Below are 12,524 nucleotides of genomic sequence, written 5' to 3'. Positions count from 1 at the left end.
CGTGCATCGTGGCTTTCGAGATGTCGCTCTTCAAAACCTTGAAGGCCAATTGGGCCTCCGGCGTAAGTGGGAAGGTCGTGGACTTAATGAGCGGACGAGCTTTGTCCGCGTAGTTGGGGACCCACTGTGCATAATATGAAAAGAACCCGAGGCATCTCCTCAGTGCCTTCGTGCTAGCGGGCAAGGGAAGTTCAGTGAGTGGGCGCATACGGTCTGGATCAGGGCCAATGACCCCGTTTTCCACCACGTATCCGAGGATGGCTAACCTACGCGTACGGAATACGCACTTCTCCCTGTTATAGGTCAGATTCAGGCGAGATGCAGTGCGCAGAAAGTGTTGGAGATTCGTGTCGTGGTCCTGCTGGTCATGGCCGCAGATGGTGACGTTATCCAGGTACGGGAAGGTAGCCCGCAACCCGTTCTGGTCCACCATTCGGTCCATAGCACGCTGGAAGACCGAGACCCCATTGGTGACACCAAATGGAACCCTGAGGAATTGGTATAGACGACCATCCGCCTCAAAAGCCGTATATTGTCGGTCCTCTGGGCGGATGGGGAGTTGATGGTAGGCGGACTTAAGGTCTATGGTAGAAAACACTCGGTACTGCGCAATCTGATTGACCATATCAGAAATGCGCGGGAGAGGATACGCATCCAGCTGCGTGTATCTATTAATGGTCTGACTATAGTCGATGACCATCCGAGGTTTGTTCCCGCTTTTGACTACCACGACCTGCGCTCTCCACGGACTAGCACTGGCCTGTATGATCCCTTCCTTGAGGAGCCGCTGAACCTCAGATCTAATAAAGATCCGGTCCTCAGCGCTGTAACGCCTACTTTTAGTAGCGATGGGCTTGCAGCCAGGTACCAGATTTTTAAAAAGGGATGGTGTCGTGATCTTCAGGGTGGATAAATTGCACGCGGGGCGCTTTGGGCAATTTGGAGGCTGCGGCTGATTCCCTACTGCCAGTGAAGGGAGTGGCCCACCGTACTGTAGGATCACACTCTTCATGTGGACCATAAAGTTTAGTCCGAGGAGAATTGGCGCGCAAAGGTGAGGTAGCACAAGGAGCCTGTATTGCTCGTAAACTGTGCCCTGTACCTCAAGAGTTACCATACATCGTCCTTGGATCGGTACAGACCGGGACTGTGATGCCATGGAAATTGTCTGTTTGGCAGGGAGAACCCGGAGTCCACACCTTTTAGCAGTTTCAGGGTGTATGAAACTTTCGGTGCTCCCACTGTCAAACAGACAATTCACAGTTCTGCCACTAACCTTTACCTCCATCATAGAATGTTCCAGTCTGTAATGCCTGGTCTGATCCAGAGAGATCGACGCCACCGTTGGCCCCTGGGCGTCACTGCATGCTGCCGATGTGGATGCTGAGGACCCCTGCTGGTCGCTGCTGCATGCTGCCGATGTGGATGCTGAGGACCCCTGCTGGTCGCTCCTAGTCGTCGTGGACCATGATGGCCGCCCCCATGAATCGCACGTGGGCGAGGGCGCCAAGCGCAGCGACTCCTGGTGGTCTTCCTCCTCCTCTGTCTGCCACGATGGCGCCGTCCTGAGATCGCACGTGGTCGGACCTCGTGGGTACTGCGACGCCGAAAGAGATGGTCTCCGTTCTGGAGGGTTACAAGCTGCACTGCCGTTTTTAGGTTTGGACCTGCAGACTTTGCCGTAGTGGCCTTTTTTACCGCACTGGCTGCAGATTGCCGTTCTTGCCGGACACTGTTGCCATGGATGCTTGGCCCCACCGCAAAAATAGCATCGCTGGCCACCTGGAGCTGCCGCCGTCGTCGAATCGATCTGGGAGCGCGGGTTCGCGGGGCGAGGAGGGAGCAGAGCTTGCTCCAACCACGTTGACTGCATGTGGTCCTCGGGGTACAGCGCCAAGCTCTTCGACGCCGCCTCCAACCTCACGGCCATCCCCATTGCCTGGGTCAAGTTGAGTTTCCCCTTTTCTAGCAATTTAAGCCTGATGTACGAGGACCCTACCCCTGCTACGAACGCGTCTCGGGCGAGGTCGTACATATACTGCTCGGCGGAGACGTCCTTACAGTCGCAACCCCTGGCAAGCTGCAGGAGCTCATTGGCATAATCCCCTATGGTTTCGCCCGACTGCCGACGTCGTGTAGCGAGGAGGTAACGAGCATGTATCTCGTTGGGTGGCATAATGTACCTATTCTTTAGGAGCTCGACGGCACCCTGGTAAGTGGGAGCTGCACGAATGGCTAGGTAAATCGTGTCGCTTACCCTCGCGTGGAGGACCTGGAGTCTATCACTGTCCGTAGTGATAGCTACCGAGGCTGCCAGGTAGTCCTCAAAGCACTTCCACCAATGGTCGAATGTGTTAGCTGCACCGACCGCACGTGGGTCCAGTGTCAGACGATCCGGTTTTAGAATCTGTTCCATACTCTCTGTTTTTTTCTTCTTGTTGCACAGTTGTGAGTTTTCTGTTTACTTTATTAAATTGATGCGCGTCAATAAGCACATGGAATCAAGGCTTCGGTATTGAAGGCTTTAATAAAGTAACAAGGGAACTACTAACACGAATACACCAGTTCAGACTGAAGGGGTCCTGCCGGAGCAGGGGGTCTTATACCCTGCCACCGGAGGCGGGACCCCACTGGAATGTGCCACGATAACTCTCATAACAGGTAAACACCCTAACCCAACAACATAGTACAACCCCCACAGTAATAACACCCTAGCCCAACAGTAACATGGTAACAAACCCCAGTGGTGAACCAACGATGGTTCACCACACCCTCTGACAGTGCGGCGCTCCCTCAGAACTGTTCTTTGACAGTGCGGCACCCCACTCAGTACTGACCCTCTGACAGTGCGGCACTCCCTCAGTACTGACCCTCTGACAGTGCGGCACTCCCTCAGTACTGTTGGGATTCTATGCTGATATGCTGCCTGTTTGATTTAGAGACATATGCTATGACTGGGCCAAGGGGACACTTGATTTACAACTCATTTCAACTTCAGAAGCTAACCATGCAAGGAGAACAGAAAGAAATATGCTGACACTTCCCATTAGATGTAATGGCTGGAGCTTAACACATGGAGTTACTGCATCAGTGCTCTATATGATGATGATGGAACAGATCGCTGAGTGGGCATCGCGGTAGTAAATGCGCCTACTCATTACAGCTGTGTAGAGTCTGTGAGTCCTCAATAGTAAACACATTCAGAGTTACTATTCTGCAGCAAATATCTGCTCTCACTTGTGGCACAGTGTCCTCACTGAGGCAGAAGGTTGTTACTTTAATCTCCACTTCAGAGACCTAAGCACAAAATCCAAACTGGCATTCTCAATGCAGTGCAGAGGGAGTGCCGCACTGTCAGTACAGAGGGAGTGTCGCACTGTCAGTACAGAGGGAGTGCCGCACTGTCAGTGCAGAGGGAGTGCCGCACTGTCAGCACAGAGGGAGTGCCGCACTGTCAGTACAGAGGGAATGTCGCACTGTCAGTGCAGAGGGAGTGCCGCACTGTCAGTGCAGAGGGAGTGCCGCACTGTCAGTACAGAGGGAGTGTCGCACTGTCAGTGCAGAGGGAGTGCCGCACTGTCAGTACAGAGGGAGTGTCGCACTGTCAGTACAGAGGGAGTGTCGCACTGTCAGTACAGAGGGAGTGCCGCACTGTCAGTACAGAGGGAGTGTCGCACTGTCAGTACAGAGGGAGTGCCGCACTGTCAGTACAGAGGGAGTGTCGCACTGTCAGTGCAGAGGGAGTGCCGCACTGTCAGTACAGAGGGAATGTCGCACTGTCAGTGCAGAGGGAGTGCCGCACTGTCAGTACAGAGGGAATGTCGCACTGTCAGTGCAGAGGGAGTGTCGCACTGTCAGTGCAGAGGGAGTGTCGCACTGTCAGTACAGAGGGAATGCCGTACTGTCAGTACAGAGGGAGTGCCGCACTGTCAGTGCAGAGGGAGTGTCGCACTGTCAGTACAGAGGGAGTGTCGCACTGTCAGTGCAGAGGGAGTGCCGCACTGTCAATACAGAGGGAGTGTCGCACTGTCAGTGCAGAGGGAATGTCGCACTGTCAGTGCAGAGGGAGTGCCGCACTGTCAGTACAGAGGGAATGTCGCACTGTCAGTACAGAGGGAGTGTCGTGCTGTCAGTGCAGAGGGAATGTCGCACTGTCAGTGCAGAGGGAGTGCCGCACTGTCAGTGCAGAGGGAGTGTCGCACTGTCAGTGCAGAGGGAATGCCGTACTGTCAGTGCAGAGGGAGTGTCGCACTGTCAGTACAGAGGGAATGCCGTACTGTCAGTACAGAGGGAGTGCCGCACTGTCAGTACAGAGGGAGTGTCGCACTGTCAGTGCAGAGGGAGTGTCGCACTGTCAGTACAGAGGGAGTGTCGCACTGTCAGTACAGAGGGAATGCCGCACTGTCAGTACAGAGGGAGTGTCGCACTGTCAGTACAGAGGGAATGCCGTACTGTCAGTGCAGAGGGAGTGTCGCACTGTCAGTACAGAGGGAGTGCCGCACTGTCAGTACAGAGGGAATGCCGTACTGTCAGTACAGAGGGAGTGCCGCACTGTCAGTACAGAGGGAGTGTCGCACTGTCAGTGCAGAGGGAGTGTCGCACTGTCAGTACAGAGGGAGTGTCGCACTGTCAGTACAGAGGGAATGTCGCACTGTCAGTACAGAGGGAGTGTCGCACTGTCAGTACAGAGGGAATGTCGCACTGTCAGTACAGAGGGAGTGTCGCACTGTCAGTACAGAGGGAGTGTCGCACTGTCAGTGCAGAGGGAGTGTCGCACTGTCAGTACAGAGGGAGTCCCGCACTGTCAGTGCAGAGGGAGTGCCGCACTGTCAGTGCAGAGGGAGTGTCGCACTGTCAGTGCAGAGGGAATGCCGTACTGTCAGTGCAGAGGGAGTGTCGCACTGTCAGTACAGAGGGAGTGTCGCACTGTCAGTACAGAGGGAGTGTCGCACTGTCAGTGCAGAGGGAGTGTCGCACTGTCAGTACAGAGGGAGTGTCGCACTGTCAGTACAGAGGGAATGCCGCACTGTCAGTACAGAGGGAGTGTCGCACTGTCAGTACAGAGGGAATGCCGTACTGTCAGTGCAGAGGGAGTGTCGCACTGTCAGTACAGAGGGAGTGCCGCACTGTCAGTACAGAGGGAATGCCGTACTGTCAGTACAGAGGGAGTGCCGCACTGTCAGTACAGAGGGAGTGTCGCACTGTCAGTGCAGAGGGAGTGTCGCACTGTCAGTACAGAGGGAGTGTCGCACTGTCAGTACAGAGGGAATGTCGCACTGTCAGTACAGAGGGAGTGTCGCACTGTCAGTACAGAGGGAGTGTCGCACTGTCAGTACAGAGGGAGTCCCGCACTGTCAGTGCAGAGGGAGTGCCGCACTGTCAGTGCAGAGGGAGTGTCGCACTGTCAGTGCAGAGGGAATGTCGCACTGTCAGTACAGAGGGAATGCCGTACTGTCAGTGCAGAGGGAGTGTCGCACTGTCAGTACAGAGGGAGTGCCGCACTGTCAGTACAGAGGGAATGCCGTACTGTCAGTGCAGAGGGAGTGTCGCACTGTCAGTACAGAGGGAGTGCCGCACTGTCAGTACAGAGGGAATGTCGCACTGTCAGTGCAGAGGGAATGTCGCACTGTCAGTACAGAGGGAATGCCGTACTGTCAGTGCAGAGGGAGTGTCGCACTGTCAGTACAGAGGGAGTGTCGCACTGTCAGTACAGAGGGAGTGCCGCACTGTCAGTGCAGAGGGAGTGTCGCACTGTCAGTACAGAGGGAGTGCCGCACTGTCAGTACAGAGGGAGTGCCGCACTGTCAGTACAGAGGGAGTGTCGCACTGTCAGTACAGAGGGAGTGTCGCACTGTCAGTACAGAGGGAGTGCCGCACTGTCAGTACAGAGGGAGTGTCGCACTGTCAGTACAGAGGGAGTGCCGCACTGTCAGTACAGAGGGAGTGCCGCACTGTCAGTACAGAGGGAGTCCCGCACTGTCAGTGCAGAGGGAGTGCCGCACTGTCAGTACAGAGGGAGTGCCGCACTGTCAGTGCAGAGGGAGTGCCGCACTGTCAGTACAGAGGGAGTGCCGCACTGTCAGTACAGAGGGAATGCCGTACTGTCAGTACAGAGGGAATGTCGCACTGTCAGTACAGAGGGAATGTCGCACTGTCAGTACAGAGGGAGTGCCGCAATGTCAGTACAGAGGGAGTGCCGCACTGTCAGTACAGAGGGAATGCCGTACTGTCAGTACAGAGGGAATGTCGCACTGTCAGTACAGAGGGAATGTCGCACTGTCAGTACAGAGGGAGTGCCGCAATGTCAGTACAGAGGGAGTGCCGCACTGTCAGTACAGAGGGAATGCCGTACTGTCAGTACAGAGGGAATGTCGCACTGTCAGTACAGAGGGAATGTCGCACTGTCAGTACAGAGGGAATGTCGCACTGTCAGTACAGAGAGAGTGCTGCACTGTCAGCGCAGAGGGAATGCTGCACTGTCAGTGCAAAGGGAGTGCCGCACTGTCAGAGAGTCAGTGCTGAGGGAGTGCCACACTGTCAGAAGGCAGTATTGAGAGAGCACCGGAGCGTCAAAGGGGCAGGTTTTGAGGGGAAGGTGGGGAAGGAACTCCAGAGTTTAGAGTCTAGGCAACTGAAGGGATTGCTGCCAATTGGAGGAATGATGAAAACCAAGAACCCATCAGAGAGCGGATTTGGAGGAGCAGAGAGATCTCCATGGGTTATAGAGAGATCTCCATGGGTTATAGAGAGATCTCCATGGGTTATAGAGAGATCTCCATGCGTTATAGAAAGATCTCCGGGGGTTATAGAGAGGTCTCCGGGGGTTATAGAGAGATCTCCGGGGGTTATAGAGAGATCTCTGGGGGTTTTAGAGAGATCTCCGGAGGGTTATAGAGAGATCTCCAGGGGTTATAGAGAGATCTCCGGAGGTTATAGAGAGATCTCCGGGGGTTTTAGAGAGATCTCTGGGGGTTATAGAGAGATCTCCAGGGGTTATAGAGAGATCTCCAGGGGTTATAGAGAGATCTCCGGGGGTTATAGTGCGATCTCCAAGGATTATAGAGAGATCTCCGTGAGTTATAGAGAGATCTCTGGGGGTTATAGAGAGATCTCTGGTGGTTATAGAGAGATCTCTGGAGGTTATAGAGAGATCTCTGGGGGTTATAGAGAGATCTCCGGGGGTTATAGAAAGATCTCTGGGGGCTATAGAGAGATCTCCATGGTTATAGAGGGATCTCCGGGGGTTATAGAGAGATCTCCTGGGTTATAGAGAGATCTCTGGAGGTTATAGAGTTTTATAGAGATGGGGAGGGATGAGGTCATCGAAGGATTTGGAATTCTTTGAAGAGTTAATTATTCTTCTTTTCTCCAATATAGATCCGTTTGAATGGTGGCCGGAACTCCTTTGAAGGCCGTGTGGAGGTTCAGGTGGAATTCAATGGCACCACGGCGTGGGGCGTTGTATGTAGTGATAATTGGGGTCTGAACGAGGCTATGGTAGTGTGCCGACAACTGGGATTTGGCTTTGCCAACCATGCCCTAAAGGTAGGCCTTCATGGAGAAGATAAAATTCGATCACACTTTATCCATTAGCGCCAAGTCTAACAATGAGGCCACAGCATGGACTTTCCATTCAGGGAAAAATGTATCCAGAATAATGCAGGAGAACATGGGTCAAGGAATGACCATTCAGCCCATCACTTTGCTCCTTCTGTACATTATGTACACCCTAAGCTATTTTGGGGTCTTTCTCAGCCACTTCATCACCCCAGGCAAAATTCTACATCGACACTTTCTGTGTGTATTCTACCTCAACCACAACCACCCCCACAAAATTATTTAACCAAATTCCAGAATATTCTACAGCTCCATCATTCATTCTTGGCCAGTTGCCCTCCTGAACAGTGTGTGCCTTGTGTATATTTAGAACATAGGAGAAGGCCATTCAGCCCATCGAGACTGCTTCGCCATGCAATTGGATCCTGACTGATCATTTACCCCAGTGCCACTTTCCCACGCTACCCTTATTTCCCTCGATGTTATTAACCTATTGATTTCTGTTTTGAACACACTCAATGATTGAGCTTCTCTCTGGGGTAGAGAATTCCAAAAGATTCACCACCCTCTGAGTGAAGAAATTCCTCCTCATCTCAGTCTTAACTGGCCAATCCCTCACCTTGAGATTATGTCCCCTGGTTTTCGACTCACTATGTGGAGATGCCGGCATTGGACTGGGGTAAGCACAGTAAGAAGTCTCACAACACCAGGTTAACAACACCAGAGGTTTCGACTCACCAGCCAGGGGAAACCCACCCTGTCACACGCTGCAGGAATTTTGTTCGTTTCAATGAGGTCACCCCCTCATTCACAAAACTCCATGGAATTTGGACCCAGTCTCCTCAATCTCTCCTCACAAGACAATCTCGCCCTCCCAGGGATTAATTTGGTTAACTTCCATTGCATTGTCTCTATGATAAAAATAGCCTTCCTTTGATAAGGGAATCACAGAATCGCAGAATACTACAGTGCAGAAGAGGCCTTTCGGTCCATCGAGCCGGCAGAGGCGGCACCGTAGCACAGTGGTTAGCACTGTTGCTTCACAGCACCAAGGACCCGGATTCGATTCCTGGCTTGGGTCACTGTGTGTGTGGAGTTTGCATGTTCTCCCCGTGTCTGCCTGGGTTTCCTCCGAATGCTCTGGTTTCCTCCCACATTCTGAAAGACGTGCTGGTTAGGTGCATTGACCTGAACAGGCGTCGGACTGTGGCAACTGGGGGAATTTCACAGCAACTTCATTGCAATGTTAATGTAAGCCTTACTTGTGACTAATAAATAAACTTAGCTTTACTTCACCAATGCCTGAAATGCCCTGACCTGATCCCACTTGCCAGCACTTGGCCCATAGCCTTGAATGTTATGACATGCCAAGTGCTCATCCAGGTACTTTTTAAAGGATGTGAGGCATCCCGCCCCCACCACCCTCCCAGGCAGCACATTCCAGACCCTCACCACCCTCTGGGTAAAAAAGATTTTCCTCAAATCCCCCCTAAACCTCCCACCCCTCACTTTTAACTTGTGTCCCCTTGTAACTGATCCTTCAACTGATCCAAAACTGTGCACAATACTCCAGGTGTGGTGTCTCCAAGGCTCAGTTTAACTGCACAAGACGTCTTTACTCCTGTACACAATCCTCTCGCGATGAAGGTTAGCATACCATTTACTGTCCGAATTGCTTGCTACACATACGTGCCAGTTTTTGGTGATTCATGAACAAGGACACCCAAGGGCCCTTTGGACACCCTCACTTCCCAAACTCTCACCGTTAAAGAAACACTCTGCCTTCCTTTTTCTATCAGAGTGAATAACTTCACATTTATTTATATTATATTCCATCTCCCGTGTTCTAGCCCAGGCTTGTCAAACCTTTCTCGTAGTAAGAAGTTTAACAACACCAGGTTAAAGTCCAACAGGTTTATTTGGTAGCAAAAGCCACACAAGCTTTCGGAGCTGCAAGCCAAGCCAAGAAGGGGCTTGCAGCTCCGAAAGCTTGTGTGGCTTTTGCTACCAAATAAACCTGTTGGACTTTAACCTGGTGTTGTTAAACTTCTTACTGTGTTTACCCCAGTCCAACGCCGGCATCTCCACATCAAACCTTTCTCGTTGCAGAGGGGAGGCACATTTGCATAGTTTGATGCCATCAATAAATCAGGAAATATACAATTGGTCCCAACATCCAAATCATTATAGAGATTGTGAACAGATGTGGAGCCAGCACTGACCCTTGTGCTACCCCACTAGTAACCATGCCACCCTGAGAATGTTTGATTTATACCCACTCTCTGTTTCTTGTCTGATAACCAATTTACATAATTGTAGAATCCTGCTGTGCAGAACGAGGCCATTCAGCCCATTGCGTCTGCACCGACCACAATCCCACCCAGGTCCTATCCCCATAACCCCATGCATTTACCCTAGCTAGTTCCCCTGACACTAAGGGGAAATTGAGCATGGCCAATCCACCTAACCCGCACATCTTTGGAGTGTGGGAAAAAAACCGGAGCACCCGGAGAAAACCCACGCAGACACGGGGAAAACGTGCAAACTCCACAGTGACCGGAGCCGGGAATCGAACCCAGGTCCCTGGAGCTGTGAGGCAGCAGTGCTAACCACAGAGCTATCGTGCCGCCCAAAGAAATTGCAGAAGGGCTCATCCGGGATTGTTACAACCAATCCCAGATTCCCCAAAAGTTGTTGATCCAGACGAGATCACTCGATTTGTTACTGTCCAGCTGGGATACCACCTCCGTATTGTCCCAGACCCGGATTAGGAGGGATGACTGACTCCACGGATGGGACTTGCTCCGAAACTGGAAAATCCCGCCCGAGGTCAACGGACCTTTCCATGGTCTCTGCCCCGCTCACCCGCTCCGCTTCCTGTGGTAGGTGGGACAGGAAAATTCCCCCCCTTATCTTTATTCACCCCACCCTCTGCTGTAGTAATGATGCTTTAATCTAACAAGATTCCCTTTCCCTTGGATACCTTTGCCAGACCCAATCGTTATGTTTAAAAGAGAGCCAATTTAACCAGGCTTTCTTGAGTTTTTATTTGATTTGATTTGATTTATTATTGTCACACGTATTAACATACAGTGAAAAGTATTGTTTCTTGCGCGCTATACAGACAAAACATACCATACATAGAGAAGGAAACGAGAGAGTGCAGAATGTAGTGTTACAGTCATAGCTAGGGTGTAGAGAAAGATCAACTTTATGCAAGGTCGGTCCATTCAAAAGTCTGACAGCAGCAGGGAAGAAGCTGTTCTTGCGTCGGTTGGTACGTGACCTCAGACTTTTGTAACTTTTTCCTGACGGAAGAAGGTGGAAAAGTGAATGTCCGGGGTGCGTGGGGTCCTTAATTATGCTGGCTGCTTTGTCGAGGCAGCGGGAAGTGTAGACAGGGTCAATGGATGGGAGCCATACCAAGCTGTGATACAACCAGAAAGAATGCTTTCTCTGGTGCATCTGTAAAAGTTGGTCGGAGTTGTAGCTGACATGCCAAATTTGCTTAGTCTTCTGAGAAATTAGAGGTGTTGGTGGGCTTTCTTAACGATAGTGTCAGCATGGGGGGACCAGGACAGGTTGTTGGTGATCTGGACACCTAAAAACGTGAAGCTTTCGACCCTTTCCACTTCGTCCCCATTGATGTAGACAGGGGCATGTTCTCCTTTACTCTTCCTGAAGTCGATGACAATCTCCTTCATTTTGTTGCCATTGAGGGAGAGATTATTGTCACTGCACCAGTTTACCAGATTCTCTATCTCATTCCTGTACTCTGTCTCGTCATTGTTTGAGATCCGACCCACTACAGTGGTGTCATCAGCAAACTTGAAAATCGAGTTGGAGGGGAATTTGGCCGCACAGTCATAGGGAGTATAAGGAGTATAGTAGGGGGCTGAGAACACAGCCTTGTAGGGCACCGGTGTTGAGGATGATCATGGAGGAGGTGTTGTTGCCTATCCTTACTGTTATAATAGAGTAAGTTTATTAACTACTGAAAAGGTACGGAGAAATGGGGAAACACATACATCTACATTCATCCGGATTGGAAGTAAGAATTGAGACCAATAGTAAGTAAATGTAAATAAAAGTTTATACAGAACAGCCCTTTAGTTACAAGGAGTAGGTGATGAGGCATTGCGGCCATTACAAATCGATTCCAGCATCATACTCAATGAAATCCAGTGATCCAGGGTAATGCTCTGGGGATCCAGGTTCGAATCCCACCACAGCGATGCCCACATCTCCTGAATGAATAAAAGAAATTGCTTGTCCATTGGACGTGTTCCCCACCCAGTGTACTTGGTGAAAGAGTTTCCCAGAGCAGAGCGGATCTGCTCCTGGACTGCGCTGCGACTGAACCTTCTACCTTTTGTCTCGAAGGAAACCTGGTACTGGCAGGGAGCCACAACCACAAACAACGTGGTCCTGAGTGGGACTTCTTGTTCGGGGACAGAGCTGTCGATCTTGCAGTGTTTACAACACCGTGACCGTGTTGAGTGTCAGCGAGGTGGGGGTCGGTATGCTGCTGGCGTCATCTGTTCAGAGAGTGAGTATTAGACCCGGCCCCCGTCTCCTATTCCAAAACAGCTTGGTTGGGGAAGCGGGGGGGGAAGGGGGTCCGGAAATAGGCTGGGACGGGGGGGTGGGACAGTAGGCGACGGGACTGATTCATCGACCACTCAGGCCTGTTCCCCAATCAGTTTGATCATGGCTGTCCTGACTCTTAACATCATCTCCCCACCTTGGTTCCATATCCCTTGATATATTATTTCCCTCAGAAGAACATGGAGAATCATAGAATCCCTACAGTGCAGAAGGAGGCCATTCGGCCCATCGAGTCTGCACCGACCACAATCCCACCCAGACCTTATCTTCATAATCCCATGCATTTACCCTAGGTAATCTCCCTGACACTAAGGGGGAATTGATCATGGCCAATCCACCTAACCTGCACATCTTTGGAA

The 12,524-nt window shown here is 51.5% G+C and overlaps 1 protein-coding gene across 2 annotated transcripts in view; it reads left to right on the top strand.

The window, feature by feature from the left end:
- loxl4 (lysyl oxidase-like 4) overlaps nt 1-12,524 on the top strand; it is a 167,402-nt gene that overhangs the window by 118,779 nt on the left and 36,099 nt on the right. For both annotated transcript variants that reach the window (XM_078224342.1, XM_078224343.1), the window contains 2 exons: nt 7,378-7,545; nt 11,941-12,106. In XM_078224342.1, coding sequence (XP_078080468.1) covers nt 7,378-7,545; nt 11,941-12,106 — 334 coding nt within the window. The remainder of the gene's footprint in view (nt 1-7,377; nt 7,546-11,940; nt 12,107-12,524) is intronic.

Source organism: Mustelus asterias, chromosome 11, assembly GCF_964213995.1.
Source record: "Mustelus asterias chromosome 11, sMusAst1.hap1.1, whole genome shotgun sequence".
NCBI classification, from domain to species: Eukaryota; Metazoa; Chordata; class Chondrichthyes; order Carcharhiniformes; family Triakidae; genus Mustelus; species Mustelus asterias.
The sequence above is the reverse complement of the archived record's forward strand: the minus strand, read 5'-3'. Positions and strand labels throughout refer to the sequence as shown.